The sequence below is a fragment of the Monodelphis domestica genome, chromosome 1 (genome assembly GCF_027887165.1).
Source record: "Monodelphis domestica isolate mMonDom1 chromosome 1, mMonDom1.pri, whole genome shotgun sequence".
In the NCBI taxonomy this organism is placed as follows: Eukaryota; Metazoa; Chordata; class Mammalia; order Didelphimorphia; family Didelphidae; genus Monodelphis; species Monodelphis domestica.
The window spans coordinates 351,778,609-351,800,509 of record NC_077227.1 but is presented as its reverse complement, the minus strand read 5'-3'; the positions used below and the strand labels follow the sequence as shown (position 1 = coordinate 351,800,509).

The 21,901-nt window shown below is 41.1% G+C and overlaps 1 protein-coding gene across 2 annotated transcripts in view; it reads left to right on the top strand.

Annotated features, from left to right (window-relative positions):
* The window catches only part of ANXA6 (annexin A6), a 60,507-nt gene that overhangs the window by 9,103 nt on the left and 29,503 nt on the right, over positions 1-21,901 (top strand). For both annotated transcript variants that reach the window (XM_007473898.3, XM_016427890.2), the window contains exons 2-7: positions 1,116-1,149; positions 16,124-16,214; positions 16,687-16,781; positions 16,966-17,079; positions 19,060-19,150; positions 21,630-21,709. In XM_007473898.3, coding sequence (XP_007473960.2) covers positions 1,138-1,149; positions 16,124-16,214; positions 16,687-16,781; positions 16,966-17,079; positions 19,060-19,150; positions 21,630-21,709 — 483 coding nt within the window. In that variant the 5' untranslated portion in view covers positions 1,116-1,137. The remainder of the gene's footprint in view (positions 1-1,115; positions 1,150-16,123; positions 16,215-16,686; positions 16,782-16,965; positions 17,080-19,059; positions 19,151-21,629; positions 21,710-21,901) is intronic.

Below are 21,901 nucleotides of genomic sequence, written 5' to 3'. Positions count from 1 at the left end.
CATCTTAGAATCAATTCTGTGTATTGGCTCCAAGGCAAAAGAGCAGTAAGGGCTAGGTAATGGGGGTTAAGTGACTTTCTCAGTTAAGTGACTTGTTCAGGATCACACATCTAGGAAATTTCTGAGGCCAGTCTTGAACCCAGGTGTAATGGTAAAATTCTCTGGAGATTGTATGTGTAATTATTTACTAGTAAAAGTGTGTGAGAGAGAGATCACTAAGCTGTCCTAACTAAAAGCTGCTTCCATGAAGAGGAGCTCAAGCAGAATGTTAAATGCTTCAGAGAAGGGAGAGAGTAGCTCATATCCAGGAAGAGAGAGAGCTAGTGCTTCTTCCTCTACATTTGCTTATATAGCCCATTTTCTCCACTCTTCCTGGGGCTCTGGTTGGACAGGCTAAAACCTCAATCTGGGTCCTGAGTCCTGGCTTCCAGATACATCAGCCATAGTATGGGGACTTCTGTAAGCCCCATGCCAGAATGATACGTAACCACATGTACACTTGAACCAACCTCTTCCAGGAAGCTACAGTATGCATGCATGCACGACCAGTCAAAGGGTGGGGTTATCAAATAGAATAAAGGGGTACATTTTATATTAAATTCACACACAGGACCTCCCAGCTCAGGTCTGGCTCTCAATCCACTGAACCACCTAACAAAATATAAATATCCATGTATGACTTTGATCAAATAACTTCCTTTTCTAATTCAGTTTCCATCTCTAAAATGAAGAGGCTGGATTAGGTGATTTTGGAGGTCCCTTCCTGCTGTTGGGTTTCAATATTACTCACTCTGATAGAAAGGAACCTCCCTTACTGGAGAAAATACTATGCTCAGGGTATAGAGGATTGAAATGAGTTTGGGCCCTCAAAGAAAGGAACCACCAGAGGAGAATTCTTGAGAACTAGTTTCTCCCTCCCCCTCCTTCAACCAGCACATGAAAAGCTTCTAAAGGAAGCACAATAGTGATCCAGTCATTCAGGGTTCTACCACTGGGGATAAATCATGCTGAATTGACTTCCTTTCTCCATGCTTCCTCTTTTCAGTGGAAGGATGAAGGTGAGAGGCAGTGGATAGAAAATGGGTTTTAATTCTTCTCCTCTTTCTTCTTTGCAGCTTGTGTGCACCACCAGAAATCATGGCCAACATGGTAAGACTCCTTCCCCTCTTGCTGTTGAACTCATCCCATTTTTGTTCCAGTGCTTGCCTCTCTCTGCCTGGGAAAGTCCTTGAAGAGCTATCCACACCTGAGGCAATTCTCCTGTATTTTGATAAGTTTTCCCTACCATATCCTCCCCTTACCCATTTACCTCCTACTCCCCACTCTAGGATTTGGTATTCTCATTGTTCTTATATCAGAGCTCAGGTAGACCCCCCCTCCCATTCATTCCACCTCCACCACATCTCTTATGTGAGTCAATATCAAGCCTCCTCTCCATCTGACCAGCACCCTAATCACCACCCACCATAGAATCCTTCCAATTGGTATCTCTCTTCTCCAATCTGTCTTTCACACAGCTGCTAAAGTACTACTTCTCTCTCTATTACCTCTGGGTTAAAACACAAACTCCCTTGGCTGACACTTGAAGCTTCTCACAGTCTGGTTAGAACCTATCTTTCTAGATCTGTTTCACATTGCTCCCCCTCATGCATTCTATTTTCCAGCCAAATCAGCCTATTTGCTGTGTTCTGTACTTGTCACATCCATTTCTTTCCCTCATGCCTTTACATGGACTGCTCCTAAGTCTTAGAACATACGTCCACCTCACTTTCACCTCTTTCCTCATTTTCACCTCATCCATATTTAACTGGGCCAATGTTATCTCTCTCAGGAGAATGTAAGCTCCCTGAGATCAGGTTCAGCATTTCTAGTTTGTCTTTGTATCCCGTGTCTGATATCATTTATGATTCATAACTACTTAATAAACTCAGTGGAATTGAAATACTTCATGGAAAGTTTGTTGACCTACCAGGCTCAGGGATATCTTGATTTCTTCTTTTTTTAATGAAAAATTTAGTATTTTTTAATATGAAAAAAAGAAAGATAGTCGGGTTTGGAGACAGGAATGCCAATCTGAGGAATTAAGGAACCTGAATCTTCCTCCCAGACCCTCTCTTTTGTTTTTTAAAAATCCTTTACCTTCTGTTTTAGAATCAATACTGTGTATTGGTTCCAAGGCAGAAGAACAATAAGGGCTAGGGAATGGGAGTTAGATGACATGTCCAGGGTCATGTAGCTAGGAAGTATCTGAGACCAGAATTGAACCCAAGGCCTCCCATCTCTAGATCTGATTCTCAATTCACTGAACCATCTAGCTGCCCCCTTCAAATCTACTCTTATTTTTTCTGAATGGACCTTAAAACAGTAATTTAATTTCTCTGGGTCTTTTTTTCCTCCTTTGTAAAATATTTTGGTTAGAGTCATCCTTTTTCTTTGCTACAAGTCATTCAGTTGGGTGTTGTTTTTTTAACCCTTAAACTTCTGCCTTAGGATTAATACTAAGTATTGGTTCCAAGGCAGAAGAGCAATAAGGGAAGTTAAGTGACTTACCTAGGGTCACACAGCTAGGAAGGGTCTGAGGTAAGATTTGAACCCAGGACCTCCTATCTTTAAGCCTGACTTTTCTATCCATTGAACCATCTAGCTTCCTATTGAGTGTTTTCTTAGTACCTAGAATATGCACAATGCTGTGAAGAAATCAGATATGCAAGACACAGTCCTTCCCCTAAGGGAGTGTATAGACCAGCTGGGGAGATAAGAGGAATGTACATATTAGTTATTACCTTGTAATATTAATTGAATGTCTAATAAGTTATACAGGAATTAAGTGTGATGGGAAATCAGAGAAGAGAAGAAATCAGTTTGGCCTGGAGTGGTCAGTTTTATCTTCATCACTATCATCATCATCATCAGTAATGATATAGTGCTTAAGATTTCCAAAGTACATTGCAAATATCTCATTTTATCCTCACAACAATGCTTAGAGGTAGGTGGTGTTATTATCTCCATTTTGCAGATAAGGAAACTGACTTGCCCAAGGAATACAGCTGGCATACATTTGAATTTAGCTCTTTTTGACTATCTGTCCAATATCTCTAACTATTATGCTACCTAGTTGCCACCTCATAGAAGAGGTGGGATCCTTTTTCTACTACCAGAGGACTCTGATAATAATATTGGACCATCCTTCATATTTAGAGCTGGTTTCTGTGTCAATCCTGTGGTTGGAGACCTGACTTTTGTAGAACTGCAAGGTGTGCATTTTAATCTATATCACCATCATTGAGAATGGAATCTGGTCTTCATAACAAGTAAAGATATATATTATGTGCTAGCCCTTTGGGCTCTCCCTGTGGCTAGGGCTAGGTTGTTGAGGTTGATTTGGGAGAAATAAGTCAGATTGTGGTTAAGGGTAGGACTTTGAAACCGAACAAGAGTGGAGGGTTCTTATGTGACTGAAGCAACAATGTAATCTTCATTAGCCCTGGGTCCTAAACATTCAAGACAGGATCCTTCAGTCTCATATTTTAGCTGGGTGCACAAGGAAGGCAAGCAATTATCTCCTGGGGTGGCCTGCCTGGCTTTTAGCTTTAATGAAGAACTTTATCTGTCAAGGGTAGCCTAAGCACAGCTCAAGTCTTCACCCTCCTGGGCATGAGTGCCATTTACCATCTGGCCACAGAACCTATTGAATATTTTAGGGTGGAAAGTTGGTTTCTCTTCTCCTTATCCCATTGCCTTTGGAGAGCATGGGTCCGGCTGCTGGAGTAAAGACCTTGTTTTGAAGGGAAGGGGGAAAAATGTATATTACAAAAAAAATATTTCTAAGTAGCTTGCTTGTTTGTTTTGATTCAGTCTTGTTATTTCATTAATATGGGGCACTCTGAGAAAGGAAACCCCCTCTCCCAATGCAGATATATAACTGTTCTGAAACCAATAGTCTTAATGTAAAAACCTTGCAAGCAAATGTAGAAAAGCAGAAACAATAAGTGCAATAAATGCCTTTTCAAACCATAATGCAATAAAAATTACATTCAACAAAGGCCAGCAGAAAAACTAAAAATTAATTGGAAATTAATCTTATCCTAAAAAAATGAGTGGGTCAGAAAACAAATCATAGAAACAATCAGTAATTTCATTAGAGAAAATGACAAGGAGACAACATACAAAAATTTATGGGATGTAGTCAAAGCTGCTCTTAGGGGGAAATGGATATATCTAAATGCTTACATTAAAAAAATAGGGAAAGAGCAGATCAATATATTGGGCATGCAACTAAACTAGAAAAAGATCACATGAAACCAATGGTCTTAATGTGGGGGAGGAGATATGTGAAGTTTATAGAGAGTTTAAGAGATTGGTTCATAGTCACACAGCTAACATGTGTCAGGTGGAACTTGAACTAGTCCTTTTTGAAGAAAATTGAATCGTTATGTAGCCCAGAGAGCAAATTGAACTAAGGACCAGCCAGGTACCACAGAAAACCCTACTATAGTGGTGCTTAATTTTTTTCATGTTACAGACCCCTTTGGCAGTCAGGCAAAGCCTTTTTAGAATAATATTTTTAAATACATTAAATAAAAATCATGGGATTATAAAGGAAGCCAATTATATTAAAATACGGTTATCAAAAAATTTTTTAAAGTTTACAGAAAGGGGAAGCTAGGTGGCTCAGTGGATAGTCAGGCATGGAGATGAGGGGTCCTGGATTCAAATCTGGTCTTAGACACTTATAGTTATTTGACCCTGGGCAAGTAACTTAACCCTAATTACCTAGCCCTTGTGCTTTTCTGTCTTAAAATCGATACCAAGATAGATGGTAAGGGTTTTAAAAAGAAAAGAAGAGGAAGTTTACAGAACTGAGTGAGATTCAAACTTAGTTCCTCTGATTCCAAAGACAATGTTGAAGAAAGTTATGCTTAATAGAGCAAACCCTAGAACTGGAATATGAGCACTGCCATTAACTACCTGTGTGACTTTCCTCAGGCAAGTCATTTAAATTCTTTGGTTATTCTGTTTCTTCAACTATAAAACAGGTTAGAGTGGGTGATCTCTAGAGACCTTTGCTGCTCAAAAGCCTATGACCAGGTGTCCTCTGAGGTCCTTTCCAACCTTTAAGATTCTGTGACCTGCAACCTGACTTTGAACTCAGTGAGGATAGAGTTCCTAACTTGTGCTTATCTGAATGTCTTATCACAAAGCTGGGCAAGTATTAACTGCTCAGGAAGCATCTCTTACTTTGAGCTGCTAGACCATCAGTGCCCTAAGGACAGCACTACATTATGTTCCAGAGGGCAGATATGAAAAGACCCTTCCCTTCATTCTCCCACCAACTCTACTTTGCAGTAGTAGGGGTCCATGGGTATGGAACACTGCATATTCCATTCCATATATCCATATATATGTATATATATATATATACACATATATATATATTGTTTTTGCTGAATTTTTTCTCTTTCTCTTTAATAAAATTCTTTTCAATAAGGGATAGTCAAGGTAGGAGAAGGATACAAGGAGAAATGTCTACATACAAACCAAAGCTATGAATAGAAATCTATTTTTAAAAAACAAGGAAGGCTAGGAAAAGAATAAGAACAAGGTAGGGAAGGGGAGAGGAGTGGCAGACTGAGCCTTAGTGGCCACCCAGAGGGGAAGAAATCCTTCTAGAGTGAAAGAAATACCTATTAGTGAGACAGCCTTAACATGTGGGCTGCCATTTACTGTGAAAGATCCATTAAGGAAAATAAGAGATTCAGGGTGATGTGGGTCAGAGGAGAGACATGCTGGGAAATTGCCTATTTATATATCAGCCAATACTTTAGTCAAAATGTCTCAGAGAGGGGAAAGACCTTGCCTAAAGGTCCTAAAAGAAGTCATATCCCATTTAAAGGGGGAGAAGAAATAGAAGGGAACCACAGTTCCTTTCCTTGGGAGCTGATGGCTATGGTATAACTTGAATGACTTGTTTAGGGAGAGGATGGGGGAGGATTCCCTTTGGCTTCAATGAATAAAGGTGAGGGCAAACATTTCTTAGGAGAAGTGTAGAATACTGTCTTGCCACATGTTCCATACTGTTCTAGAAGCCTGAAGCTGGGTGGCACAATGGGAAAGGTACCAACTAGTAAAAAAAAAAATGGCTGGTCTCATCTCTGCTCTTAGCTTGTTATTTGAACTTAGATGAATCATTTCAACCCTCAGGGCTCCATTTTCATCCTCAGTGAAATGAGAGTCCTTATCCTGCCTATGTCCTAGAGTATTGTACAGATGGACTAGGATATAGGAATTTAGAGATATATTGGGGCTCCCTGCAAGTGCCAAAGATGGTTGTCATTTTATCCATGTGTAGAAAGTCCTGGGCTAAAAACCCAGATCTCATGCCTTTTGACCAGCAAGCACTGGCCCTGGTCTTTTAACATGGAGTGCTCAAGTGGAGACAGGGCAGAAGATTTCTAGAGAAGCTGCTTATATGGCCAAGGAAGACTTGGGTCAGCTTGTGGCAAGGACAAATTGGAACAAGGAAGGTAGTTCTTTGAGAAACCAGGGGACCAGTGCCTGGGCCAAGAATAGCCATTGCGAAGACATCCTGTAATTAGGATTTCTAAGCAGGACACAACTGGATTCTGTTTCTAGTCTGTCCCTGCCCTTGCTTTTCCCTATATGGAGATGCTACCTGTAGAAAGTTACTTTGACTCTGTGTGACCTCACTGTGTTGCTATTGATTTCTGAGAAGAGAGAGCCCAGAGAAAATAACTGTGGCCTTGCTGAAAGCCATGAAAGTTTAGTTTGTCTCCACCTCCTCCCTTCCCACAGTGTTCAGAGACAATTTCGGGCTCTTTGCTCAGAAGGCTCCAGGCCAGCAATTTGTCCTCAAGTATTTCTGTCTAGTGCTATGAAGCATGTGCTTCTGTGGGTGTGAGGCTGCTTGCTTAAGGCTAGAAGTTCCAGAAAGGGAGGAGGTGGTACCTTAAAGAAGGCTTCATCCTCCTCCTGCTACTGTTGAATTAGCTGTAACCTGATTACCATCCTGGGTGGAGAGGGATGAGATGGCACATACCAACTGTCAGGTTACTTTTCAAGGAGCTCAGAAAGAATCTTGTCCCCTGGCATCAATCCTGCCAGCACCCCTGCACCTCCTCCTGCATGTTCTGCTCTTTCTTGCTTTGGGCTGTATATGGAAGCTTCTTGCTGATTGCCACCAATATGATTTTAGTGCCTATATCCTTTTTGGAGATTCCTTGTAGGGCTATTGGGGCTTATAGTTCTTCTGAGCAAAGAAGGAAGGAAACAAGTGTTTAAGTGCTAGGCACTGTTAGACACTTTACAAATATTATGTCATTTTAATGAATATTACAAACATTGTAAGCTTCTTGAGGGCAGGGACTTTTGCCTCTTTTTGTATCCTTAGTGCTTGGCATAGTGCCTGGCATATAGGAGGCAATTAAGAAATGTTAACTGATGAATTCTCACTATAATCCTGACAGGTAGGTGCTTTTATTGTCCCCATTTTATGATTAGGGCAACTGAGGCAGACAGAGGTTAAGTGACACCCAGATTCACACAGCTAGTGTCTGAGGTCAGATTTTAATTTAAATCTTCCTGCCTTAAGACCCAGAGTTTTATCCATTGTATACCAGCAAGTCTAGCAATCATAATCTCAGATAAAATAAAAGTAAAAATAGACCTATAATTAAAAGAGATAAGCACAGAAACTGCATTTTATTAAAAGGTACCATGGACAATGAAGTAATATCAAGAATAAACATAGGCACCAAATCACATAGTATCCAAATTCTTAAAAGAAAAGTTAAAAATTAATTACAGGAGGAAATAGTAAAACTATATTAGTGGAGGATCTCAACTTTTCCCCCTCAGAACTAGATAAATCTAACCATAAAATAAATAGTAAAGAAGTTAAGGAGGTGAATAAAATTTTAGAAACATTAGATATGATAGACCTCTGGGGAAAATTGAATGGGAGTAGACAGGAATATATTCCTCCCCACTCCCAACCCCCACATGGTACCATCATAAAATTCATTTATGATGATGATGATGATGATGCTGTAGTGAATAAAAATCTCATAACCAAATACAAAAAAGCAGAAATATTAAGTAAATCTTGTTTAGACCATGATGCAATAAAAATTACATTCAACAAAGGGCCATGGAAACATCGATGAAAATTAATTAGAAACTAATCCTAAAGAATGAGTCAAAGAACAAGTCTTAGAAACAAAAAGTAATTTCATTAATGAGAATGACAATGATAAGAAAACATATCAAGATTTGTGGAATTCAACTAAAACAATACTTAGGGGAAATTTTATATCTAAACATTTACTTCAATAAAACAGGAAGAGCAGATCAATGAATTGGTTATACAACTTATAAAACTAGAAAAAGAAAGAACTAAAAATTTCCAACTAAAAACCAAATTGGAAATCCTGAAAATCAAAGGAGAAATTAATAAAAATCTAAGCTAAGAACATAATTGAACTAAAAAATAAAACTAGGAAGTGGCTTTATGAAAAAATTATAAAATAGATAAACCATTGATCATTTGATTTAAAAAAAGAAAGAAAATCAAATTACCAGTATCAAAAATGAAAAGAGTGACTTTACCATCAAGATGAAATTAAAAGCAATTGGGAGCTATTTTGTCCATTTATATGCCAATAAATCTAACAATTTAAGTGAAATGGGTGAATTTTTACAATATAAGTTGCCTAGATTAATGGAAGAGGAAATAGAATGCTTAAATAACCCTACTTTAGAAAAAACAGTTGTTAATTTAGGAAATTAACAAGCCATCAATGAGTTCCTTAGGGAAAAAATCCCCAGGATCAGATGGATTCTACCAAAACATTCAAAGAATAATTAATTCCAGTACTACATAAACATTTGAAAAATAGGCAAAAGAGTCCTACCAGATTCCTCTTATGACACAAATATGGTGTTAATACCCAATCCAGGAAGAGCAAAAACAGAGGGGGGAATATATATATATAATATGTAAACTAATTTCCCTAATGAACAGTGATGTACAAATTTTAAAATGAAATACCAATAAGTAAATTTCAGCAATTTATTACAAAGATCATACACTATGACCAGGAATGCAAGACTGGTTCAATATTAGGAAAATTATTAGCATAATCAACTACTTCAATAAGAAAACCAGCAAAATCAATAGATTCTGCAAAACTTTGGACAAAATACAACACTTATCACTATTAAAAATACTAGAAAACATTGAGCTTTTCTAAAATTAGTAATACCTATTTAAATAGAAGTGTGAGTATTATTTATAACAGGTAGACTTGAAGCCTTCCCAATAAGACCAGGAGTGAAACAAGGATGCCCATTATCACCATTTATTCAGAATTGTACTATATGTTTTACATAAGATGGTGACCTAGCAGTACCAGATTTTAAACTATCACAACGCTGTAATCATCAAAACAACCTGGTACTGGCTAAGAAACAGAGTGCTGGATCAGTGGAATAGATTAGATACATAATACTCAGTAGTAAATTACTATAGTAATGTACTTTTTGATAAATCCAAACATTGGTGACAAAAACTTACCATCTGACAAAAACTGCCAAGAAAACTGTAAAACAGTGTGGCAGAAGCTGGGCATAGACTAACCTCTCACACCATATATCACGATTAGGTCAAATTAGGTACATGATAGATCTATGTATGTATGTATGTATCTATCTATCTAAAGGTTGATAACATAAATTGGGGGAACATGGAATCATTTACCTCTTAGATATAAGGATAAGGGAAGAATTTATGACCAAACAAAAAAGATAGAGAGAGCATTATGGAATGTAAAATGGATAATTTCGATTACAAAAAAGGTTTTGCTGCCAAAATTTGAAGGAAAGCAAGAATGGGATTTACAGCAAGTTTCTCGGATAAAAGCCTTATTTCTCAAATGTATAGAGTCATAAATGGTCTACAGATATGAACAGGTGGTTTTCAGAAGATGTCTTGCTATTTATAGTAATATAAAAAGACTCTAAATCACTATTGATTAGAGAAATGGACATTAAAACAACTCTGAGACACCACATCACACCGATCAGATTGGTAAATATGACAGAAAAGGAAAATGACAGATGTTGGAAGGGAAGTAGAAAAATTGGGACACTAATACACTCCTTGGTGGGGTTGTGAACTGATCCAAACATTCTGGAGAACAATTTGTAACTATGCCCAAAGGGTTAAAAATGGTGCACAATCTAAGAGTAACACTTTTAGATCTGTATCCCAAAGAGATGAAAGAAAAAGGAAAGGAACCTATATGTTCAAAAATATTTATAGCAGCATTTTTTTGTGTGTTAGCAAAGAATGAGAAATTGAGGGAATTTCCATTAATTGGGGAATAGCTGAACAAATTGTAGTATATGATGGTATTGTAACACTATTGTGTTATAAATGATGATAAGCAAGATACTTTCAGAAAAACCTGAGAAGATATATAATTTATACAAAGTGAAGTGAGCAAAGCCAGGAGATTATTGTACACAGGACCAGCAATATTGTAACAATGATAATTTTGAGTGACTTAGCTATTCTCAGCAATACAAAGATCAAATCCAAGACAATTCCAAATGACTCATGATGAAAAATGCTATTCACTTCCAGAGAAAGAACTGATTGCATCTGAATTCAGATCAAAAAAAATTTTTTTAAAAACCCTTACCTTCCGTCTTGGAGTCAATACTGTATATTGGTTCCAAGGCAGAAGAGTGATAAGGGCTAGGCAATGGGGGTCAAGTGACTTGCCCAGGGTCACACAGCTGGGAAGTGGCTGAGGCCAGATTTGAACCTAGGACCTCCCGTCTCTAGGTCTGGTTCTCAGTCCACTGAGCTACCCAGCTGCCTCCTGATCAAAATATTTTTATTTAAATTTCTTTTAGTTTTCTTTTGGGGAGCTATGTTTTGTTCTGCAACATAACTAATATGGAAATACGTTTTGCATGACTGCACATGTATCATCTATCAGATTAGTTACCTTCTCAAAGAAGGATGGAGGGAAGGGAGAGAATTTGGAATTCAAATTTTTTAAAAACAAATCCTTAAAAAAATTTTACATGTAATTGAAAAAAAAAAAGAATGTGACATACTATTGTGTTGAAACCATATGATGCTTTCTGAAAATCCCAGGAAGACTTCTATAAGCTAATAATGAGCAAAGTAAGCAGAACCAGGAAAATATACAATAACAACTTTGAAAGACTAAAGAACTCTGATCAACACAATGACTAACCACGATTTCTGAGAGCTTATGATGAAACATTCTACCCTCCTTCAGAGAGAGCTGATATGCTCTACAAACTGAAGTGTGTGTGTGTGTGTGTGTGTGTGTGTGTGTGTGTGTGTGTGTGTGTGTGTGTGTATTTCTGGGAGAAGGTGGAGGGAAAGAATGGAGATCTTCATGAAAATAAAATTGAATTTTGAGGGCAGCTGGATGGCTCAGTGGATTGAGAACCAGACCCAGAAATGGGAGGTCCTAGGTTCAAGTTTTGCCTCGGCCACTTCCTAGCTATGTGGTCCTGGGCAAGTCACTTCCCCCATTAAACTTAACCCTTACTGCTATTCTGCCTTAGAACCAATACACAGTATTGATACTAAGATGGAAGGGAAGGGTTTAAAAATTTTTCAATTAAAAAAATTTAAAGAGAATATTATTATACCACCATATTACTGTTTATGGATAAAATCACTAAAAAATAATAGAAAACTGATGAATTCTGTATCTAGAATATTAGGCAGAGCTTCTGCTGATTAGCTACATTTGAGTGTTACTGGGATAGAATCAGTAGGGAGATGAAGTAAAGGGAAATCGCTATGGTAAAGATACAAAAGGCAATAATAAAACTTAAAAAACAGAACAGCAGCCAACAGGAAAAAAAAATCACCCCAAGAATTTGCTTGTGAAAATGCTGATGTCAAGTGAGAGTGGGATGAAGAAGCTGAACCCATAGCAGAAACTGTTCCGGTAATATTTTTTTGGCACACAGCTGGTTTCCTGCCCTTCTCTCACAGCTGGAAGGGGTTTTTTGGTCAGTTGAGGCTTCAACAGAAGTGAGCCTCATTTCAGCAGGACACTTTGTAGGCTGGGAATCAGTCAGGGGAAAGCTTTTTCTGGAAGAGATGGTCCTGAAGGATGAATAGGATTTTGACTAGGGAGAGAAACTTGGAGAGTGAGTGTTCTGGAGAGGAGGGGAAGAAAGGAAAGGAAGGTATGAGGCACTGTTAGGAAATTGCAAAAAACGTGTTTGAATCCTACCTCAGACACTGATTGTATGACTGGGTAAATCACTTACCCTCTCTTGGCCTCAGTTTCTTCCTCTATAAAGTAAGGATAATAACAGCCCTTTTCATGGTTGTGAGGATCAAATGAAATAATGAATTCTAAAACTTGAAAGCACTATCTATATAAATGTTATTATATTACTACTATATAAATGAATTCTGAGCATACTCCATCAGGAAGGTTTTTCTCCCCTCTGCCTTCTGGACCCTTTCATTCCCAAACAGAATTTGGTTTTCTCTCCTTTTACCTCACATCCCCTCCCAGTTTCCCTCCCTCCTCTCTAATCAGAGGGAAAGAGATCCTATTGAGGACTATCCAGGATGGCTCTCCACTTCCCAGAAATCCCTGCAGAGTCTTGCTCCAAGACCAGACATGGTACCTTTGGCCTTCCTCCCCCTACTCCCACACCCCATCTGCTCCCTGGCATCCCCAGCTGCCCATTGCTCTCCTAGGCTCCAATTCTTATCAGTGGTGTCAAGCTGATCCATAGCCAGTTCCTTATTGAACCAGACCCATTGTGCTTTCAGACATGGCCCATCTCAGAGTTGCTAGGTTTCTTTGCCTTCCCTCCCCCTGTGGAACTAGCCAGCTTGTCCTCAAATGTCCTAGAGTGGGCAGCACACCTTTGCTAGGCAGTCAGTCTGAGATAGCAGTCATTCCTCGTGCTTCCTCGAACCATCCTGTGGGGGCAGAGAATAGAAGGCACAAGGGTTCCAAGAAATAACCTGATACCAATCGCCCATAGAGTCACAGACTGTGGAACAAGAAGAGCCCTCGCAGGGCATCTTGATGGACCAGTACCTGAACAGAAATCCCCTCTACAACATCTCAAACAATTAGTTATCCAGGTTCTATTGGAAAACCTCTAATGACAGGAGATTTGCTCCCTAGCAAGGCAGCTCAGCTTACTTTTGGACAGCTCTGCTTAGAAGAGTTTTTCCTCCTATTGTGCCAAAATCTACCTTTCTGCAGTATCTCTACCCATTACTCCTTGTTCTGTCCTCTGGGTATATGCAGAACACATCTAAGTCTTCTTCCATGTGAGGCTACTTCAAATGCTGGAAGACAACCATCATGCCTCCCCTCATTTGTCTTCTCTAGTCTAAACATCTCTGATTCCTGCCACTGACATATAACATGGTCTCCAGATCCCTTCATCCTATTGTTCTCTGGATACCCTCCAACTTCTCAATAGGGATAGGTCCTGGACTTCTAATTTCACTGATAGAGGGAACTCTAACATTAGAAATCTCCTGCTAGCACCTTCCAGGCATGTTCAACTCTTTGGGGTCCCATTTGGGGTTTTCTTGGCAAAGATACTAGAATGGTTTGTCATTTCCTTCTCTAGCTCATTTTACAGATGAGGAAACTGAGGCAAACAGAGTTAAGTGACTTGCCTAGGGTCACACAGCTAGTAAATATCTGAAGTCAGATTTGAACTCAGGAAAATGAATCTTCTGACTCCAGGCTTGATTCTATCCACTAGCTGCCTATATAGTCTTAAAAAATTGGCATAAAAGTACTAGATTAAATAATTTGCCTAAAGTTCTTGTAACTGGTATGGATCAGAGGCAGGATTTGAACCCAGGCCCTCCTGACTCTAAGGTCTGCCCTTTATCATCTACACCACATTCATATGACCAGGACTGTGAGTTCCCTCATTCTATATGTAGGCCTCTTAAAACTCCTTAGTACATCCACGTTCACACATAAAATCTGTTTGGAATCCAAAGTCCTTTATACCCCTCCCCACTCTATTTTTCCAATCATATCTTTATTTTAAATTTCATTTAATTAATTATTTGTTTAGTATATTTTTCCATGGTTACATGATTCGTGTTCTTTCGCTCCCTTTCTCCACCCCTCCCAATAGCCAATGAGAAATTTCCTCCAGTCTACCACCAACCTCAACACCCCATCCTCTACCCCCCCCAAAAAAAATCATACTCTGAGGCTGGCCTCCTTACTCTTCTTCAAAGAACACTCCATCTTCCAGGCTCCAAGTACTTTCTCTGGCTGTCCCCCAAGTCTGCAATGCTTTCCCTCCTCATCCCCCCCTTCCACTTTTCCTGGCTTCTTCAGTTCCAGCTCAAATTCCACCTTCCACCAAAGCCTTTCCCCATCAGCCTTAATGCTAGTCCTTGCCCCTTGTTTATTATTTCCTATTTATCCTGTATTTATATTGTTTGTATTTGTCTCTCCCATTAGATTGTGAGTTCCTTGAGAGCAGGACTGTCTTTTGCCTGTCTTAGCATCCCAGCCCTTAGCACAGTGCCTTGCACATAGTAGGTCCTTGATAAATGTTTACTGACTAACTCAAAGCAGCCTCAGGGAGTTACTTCATGGTTTTCATTAAACAGAACCTGCAATGTAGGTGAGGCAATTCATATTTCCTTTTTCTAGATGAGGAATCAAAGGTGAGTAGTGTCTAAAACCTAGGAAGGTTAGACCTTTGCTCAGGCTAAGACTTGAGGGCAGGAGTTCTTAACCTCTGGGTGAGAGTGTCATAAACCTTTTTGGTAGTCTGGTGAAACCCATAGACTCTCAGAATCATGTTTTTAAATGCAAAAAATATTTAGAATTGCAAAGGAAGCAAATTATTATGAAATGCAGTTAATAAAGTATCTTTTAAAGAAGTTCATCAGGTGAAGGTTAGGAACCCCTGCTGGGAAACATTTGGCCTCAGTTTCCTTCTTTGTAAAACAGGGTAAGAGGTGAGATGATAACTCACATTACCATGGCGCTTTCTTTACATCAGTCCCATGAGGCTCCATGGCTTAGAGTGGTGTCTGAGCAATGGTCTCTGAAAAGGAATAGCCTCCCTCCGAAATGAGGGCCTTCTAGCATCCTGGTGCTGGTACTCTAGAAAGCATAGAGGCTACTCTGCCTCAGCCCAGGCTGTGGGAGAGTCACACATGGCCACAAGTCTCATATTATTATTATTTTTTAAACCCTTACCTTCCGTCTTGGAGTCAATACTGTGTATTGGCAGAAGAGTGGTAAGGGCTAGGCAATGGGGGTCAAGTGACTTGCCCAGGGTCACACAGCTAGGAAGTGGCTGAGGCCAGATTTGAACCCAGGACCTCCCGTCTCTAGGGCTGGCTCTCAATCCACTAAGCTACCCAGCTGCCCCCACAAGTCTCATATTATTGACACCAGGTCATAGTGAGAACTTGGTACCAACTTCTACAGGGTCATTCTTCGGTCAGTTAGTAAAGGCAGAGAGGAGCAACCCTTCCACGTACCCCACCTGCATCCTTGCTCAGAACTCTTTTTGCCCTTTCTTGGTTCATGCATATCCCCTGCTTCTGAGATGTAAACCTGTGTGGGGCTAGCATTTTTTACTTGCCCCAGGCATCACTCACCTGCCCCCTGAGCTGGATCATTAGCAGGGGAAGTGGATGCGCCCTGGCTCCGTCCCCTCCGTAAGCAAGTTCCCTTCTTTGTGAGGAGTGGAGCAGTCAGCGTGTGGCTGTGTGAAATGTGTGCGGATTCTGTCTTGGGTTTCATTCACTCTGAGCTAATCAACAAACCAGAACGGATTGCTGGTAGTGTCCAGACACTCCTTTCCTCTTCCGTGGGGTCCATTACAGCACCTGATGGTTAAGGCACCGAAGGCTAGGATGCTCACTGCCCTGTGGGAGGAGGATCCCATCCTGGGAAGCCATTGGCTCCGCGTGACTCGAGTCATGGGATTGAGGAGCATTTTCTGGATGTGAAAGGCACAGAAGCCTCTGCTAAGTCCTTTCCTCTCCAGTTTACTCTCTTTGTTTTTCTTTTGACAGGGCAAAAGGTACCGGGGCTCCATCACGGACTATGCTGACTTCGATGCCAACAAGGATGCTGAAACCCTGTACACAGCCATGAAGGGCTTTGGTCAGTGTCAGGCCAAGGGGAAGGGAGGTTGTTTAGTGGCCTAGCGGGGTGAAAGGAAAACCTCAGACTTGAGCTTTGGCCAAAGTCATCTTGGCGTGTGAGAAGAGGTTTCCATTTGATGTAGTAGATCCAGGACTCTGGATGCCTGGGTTCTGCTACTGACTTGCTGTGTGACCTTGAGCAAGTCATTTCTTTTGGGTTTCACTGTATCTATAAAATGAGGAGTTAGAGGGAGTTAAATTAAGGGATCTCTAAGCCCCCATGTAGTTCTGTGCAATGATATGATGTTCTCTATCTCTGTCTTTGTGTGTGTGTGTGTGTCTGTCTGTGGCAGACACTGTATAAATGTTTAGTCTGCCTTCATTCTTAGTCAGGGTTTGGGATCCTGACGAGGGTGAGGGGAGCAGCTGAAGCATGATCTTTAAGGGATATTTGGAGGAAGAAATGTGTGTTGGGGCTTTCCCTATTGCAGGCAGTGACAAAGAAGCCATATTAGAGCTGATTACCTCCCGGAGCAACAAGCAGAGACAGGAGATCTGTCAGAGCTACAAATCCCTCTATGGCAAGGTAACTCCCCTGCTCCCACCCAGGAGCCTGGGGGTGGGAGATCCTCTGCTGCCTCAATCCCCAAACCCTTTTTCCTTGGAAAAAGCCAGTTTAGGCTTCCCCAGAGAGCCTGTCTCTCCCTCCCCAGCCCCCCTCCCAAACCTAGCCTTTCTCCTTGTCTTTATTTCTCCATTCTGCCCTGAAGGACCTCATCGCCGACCTGAAGTATGAGCTGACAGGAAAGTTTGAGCGCCTGATCGTGGGCCTGATGAGGCCTCTTGCCTACTTTGACGCCAAGGAGATTAAAGATGCCGTCTCGGTACGAGGCCGTCGCTGGGACTGGGGTGATGGTATAATTAGGGAATAGACCTTTGGCAAGCGCTCCCCCCTCCAGGATGCTGAGCCCTTTACCAGATACAGGAAACCAAGGACCCAGGGATTTACAACCCACCCTGGAACCTGGCCAAAATGCAGTGCCTTCCAGAGCGGAAGTCAGTGTGCAGCAGGTTGGCCTCCAATCTCATTTGAAGTAGCTAGTTACCAAGGTAACTATCCCTGGTACTCAAATGAGTGCTCACAGAATAACTTTGAGGGGAGCAGATGTTGCTAAATAGCAAGGGAGTGGCAAAGGCTTCAGGAAGGAGAAATCACCAAGTAGGGTGATAAAAGAAAGATAATGAAGGAAGGAAGTAGAATGTGACGAGAGAGACAGACAGACAGAGAGGAAGAGAGAGAGACAGAGACAGAGAGAGACAGAGAGAGACAGAGAGAGACAGAGGGAGAGAGACAGAGGGAAAGAGAGAGACAGAGAGAGAGGGAGAGAGAGACAGAGAGAGAGACAGAGAGAGAGAGACAGAGACAGAGAGAGACAGAGGGAGAGAGAGAGAGGGAGAGAGAGAGACAGAGAGGGAGAGAGAGACAGAGAGAGAGAGAGAGAGAGAGAGAGAGAGAGAGAGAGAGAGAGAGAGAGAGAGACACAGACAGAGACAGAGAGACACAGAGAGAGAGAGAGAGAGAGATGAGAAAGCCATAGGGCATTCTAGACAGAGGAAAAACAATGCAAGAAAAGATCCACAGGCAAGAATGCCTAAGTGTCTTTTTTCATCCATCAAATGGGAATTAGTATAGAAAAGTAGGCAGAATTGTTGGAGGTAGAAGACCTATAGCTTTTCTCTCCTTTCTACTAATTAGCTCTATGCCTTCAGGAATTTAAATGTTTTCCTTAAATTACAATTTCCCCATCAATAAGTTAAGTTGTATTAGCAGATCTCTAAGGTCCTTTCTACTATCTCCATCATTACATGATGGTGAGGATATCAGGCTGGTTGGAACAGAATAGTGGGAGACACTGTTATCAAATTCTGCTTTAAAAAAAAAGTCAGTCAACAAACATTAAGCACCTGCTACATGACAGGCACTGTGCTAAGCTTGAAAAGAGAGGCAAATATAGATCCTGCTTTTTAAGGAGCTCATAGTTTTAATAGGAGAATGAAATGCAAAGAACTTTATACAAGCAAGATACATAAAGGATAAATTGCCAATAACTTGAGAGAGGGTCTGAGAAAGGTTTCTTCTTTTCTTTTAACCTTAACTTCCACCTTAGGATCAATATTGTGAATTGGTTCTAAGGCAGAAGGGGTGAAGTGACTTGCCCAGGGTCACACAGCTAAGAAGTATCTGAGGTCAGATTTGAACCCAGGACCTCCCATTTCTAGACTTAACTCAATCCACAGAGTCACCTAGCTAACCTTAGAGAAAGGTTTCTTGCAGAAGGTAGGATTTTAGCTGAGACTTGAAAGAAGCCAGAGAAGCTAGAAGGAGGAGATGAGGAAAAAGGAAATTCCAGACATAAGGGGACAATCCAAGGAGTTGGAAAGTCCCTGAAGTCAGAAGATGGAGTGTCTGGGGAGAGAATAATCAAGAAGGCTAGTGTCCCTGCCTTGAAGAATATGTGAGGGAAGGTGAGAGGAGATTAGGAATGCAAGATAGGCTTAAGTTTTAAAGGACTCTAAAAGCCAAACTGAGGATTTTACATTTGATCCTGGATGTAATAGGGACCCACTGGAGTATGTTGATTGTAAGGAGAGAGAAGGTTAGAGCGACCTGCATTTCCTAAGTCTTGAGGTTGGGATAACCAGGAAAGTCTGTGGTAGTTCTGTGATTCTTTATCACCCCTGAACTGGATCCTGCTCTGGCTAGGCTCTGAGGTTCCCTTGGGTCAAAGGAGGGCACTCCCTGGTCACAGTACCCTCTGCAGCCCCCAGCCTCTGCCTCTCACTGGGTTTGTCCTTTCATCTAGGGCATTGGGACAGACGAGAAGTGCCTGATTGAGATCCTAGCCTCCCGAACCAACCAGCAAATTCACCAGCTAGTGGAAGCCTACAAAGATGGTAAGAGTGACTGATGAAATTCAGCAAGATCTTTTTTTTACCCTTACTGGAGGAGTAAGGACTAGGCAATCAGGGCTTCCCCTGGGTGACACAGCTAGGAAGTGTCCAAGATCAGATTTGAACCCAGGTTCTCCCAACTCCTATCCACTGTACTACCTAGCTGCCCCAAGATGTTTTCAAAGATCTCTTTCAGGAGTGGAGAATGGCCAGGAGTCCTTGCACCCATAGTACAGGCTCATCTATATGTGTAGATATTCCTTATGTGTCTGTATGTGTCCCTTCCTTCCCACTCTTCAGGGGGTCTCCATCTCCTTCCTCCCTCTGCATGGCTCCCTCACTGCCTGGAACAACCATGTTCCTTATAGTTGCCCAAAGCTCTGAAAGGCTTAGAGTCCTGTCCAGGTCACTGTGTATCTGAGGCAGGACTGGAACCCAAGACTCTCTCCACTGGGCATCAGTATCACATATTTATTGCCTGTTTTATTAAATATTCTCTGAAGAAGTCCTTTTCTTAGTGCATCAAGAGGTAACACACCGGTGACCTTTAGTTTCTAAAGCCTCTGACAGCAGAGGCCAAGTGCTGATGAGTCAGACCAAACCGTAAAGGCTTAGCATGTGGTGACTGATGTACTCCTATGGCCATGTTCAGGCTCTCATCACCTCTTTGCTGGACTATTGCTAATACCACCTAATTGGTCCCCTTGTCTCATGTCCCTCCTTCTCCAGTCTAACCTTTACACAGCTGCTAAAATGATTTTCCTAAAGCACAAGTCTGACCCTGTGACTTTCCCTAGTCAATAAACTCTACTGTCTCCTGATTGTTATTAAGATTAGCTATAAACCCCTCTGTTTTACCTTATTTTTTTTTAATCCTTAACTTCCACCTTGGAATCAATACTATGTATTGGTTCTGAGGCAGAAGAGCAGGAAGGGCTAGGCAATGGGGCTTAAGTGACATGCCCAGGGTCACACAGCTGGGAAGTGTCTGAGGCCACATTTAAATCCTCTGTTTGACCTTTAAAGCCCCTTTATGACTTCACCCCAGTCTGCTTCCTTAGCCTTCACTCATTCTGTGGTTCATCCAAATAAGCCTTCTAGAAGTTTGTTACGTGAAACTCCATCTTTTGCTTCCATGCTTTTATACTGGCTGCCCCCCCCCCACTCATTCCTGGAGTGTTCTCTCTCCTCACCTTTATCTCTTAGAATCCCTTATTTCCTTTTCAACTCACTTGGAGTGTCACTTTCTGTACCTTCCCCCCAAATTACCTTTCATTCATTTTTGTATATGCTTGTATATATGCAAGTTGTATCCCTAGAATGTAAGCCCCTTGAGAGCAGAGATCGCTTCATTTTTGGCTTTGTATCCCTGGTGCCTGGCACATCACAGGCTTGTGGATCTATTGATCAGGCTAGCTAAAAGGGAAGAAGCAGGGGTGGAGCTGGGGAGAAAGTAAAGAGAGGTTATAACTTTTTTGATGAAACTGAGAGAGAACCAACTCATTATGCCAAGCAAGGGGCATAATTAGCTCTTCTAGAGGGGGAATCAGATTTCAAGGATCCAAATAAATTGTCTTTTTTAAATACTAAAGTAGAGATATTAGAGTTTAATATTACCTGTTCTTATTTTTTAAAGGTGGATAGAATTAATATTCCTTCTCAGAAAAATGAATTTATACTGTATTAAAATTTTTATAGGTGTAGGTGTTTACCTGTGGATGTGTGTGTGTATCAGCATAGATTGATTCATTTGCCCTACGGGATAAGTTGATTCATTGGCCCTCAATAGGTTATATAATGGTAAATATATCATCCCTTCCTTACAGTTGAATAAGCCTCATACATATTCAGTGGTAGGCCATTGAGCTGAATGATGGCAAGGGAGCATGGTAGAAGGGGTACTAGATTTGGAGACCAAAGACTTGAGTTTAGCCTTGGCCCTGCTATCTCCTATCCAATGATCTTGGGCAACTTCCTCTTTCTGAATTCATTTATCTATTCTATAAAATGGGTATGATATGACTCATACTATTCCCTCAAAGAGTTGTTGTGAATAAAGTTATTTTCTTACATAAATATGAACTGTTGCTATGACTACAGAGAGAAAGAACAATAGTAGTTCATTCAGAGAGTACACTGTGGTCTAGAATATTTCCTGTAAGAAGTGGAGAACTTGTGTTAGGTTTGGTGGGATTTAGTTGGACCTGAGAAGAGAATGGGGGGGGGGGGGGGGAATGTGAGCAAAAGATCAAAGGTTGAAACCAGCTAACTGTGTTTTGGGAGATACTAAGACCAGTCTATTTGGGGTAAAGGGTGCCCCTTGATGAAGTGGTGGATAAGCACGTTAAGGAGCCCTGCAATAGATGGATAAAGTATACTCCAAGGCTCCTCATTGCTGGTGGGGAGAAGAGGGTCCCAATTGGATTTTTTAGGGGAATTCCTGGAGGTTGGGAAAGCTCAAGTTCTCCATCCTTCCTTCTAGCATATGAACGAAATCTGGAGGAAGATGTTATTGCGGATACCTCTGGCCACTTCAAGAAGATGCTGGTGGTCTTGCTCCAGGTATTGGCAGGCTGGTGGTGGGTATATGTCTCTGGGCTCATCCCCTACCTCTGAATGGAGATGTTGGTTGCTCAGATTGGGGCTTTCTTCTTTTTCCTATGTCATCCCTCAGAGACTATAAAGTGGTGCAGTGAATAGAACAGTGCACATATAAAGTGCTTTGCAAACTTTAAAGCTCTCTTTCAATGCTGA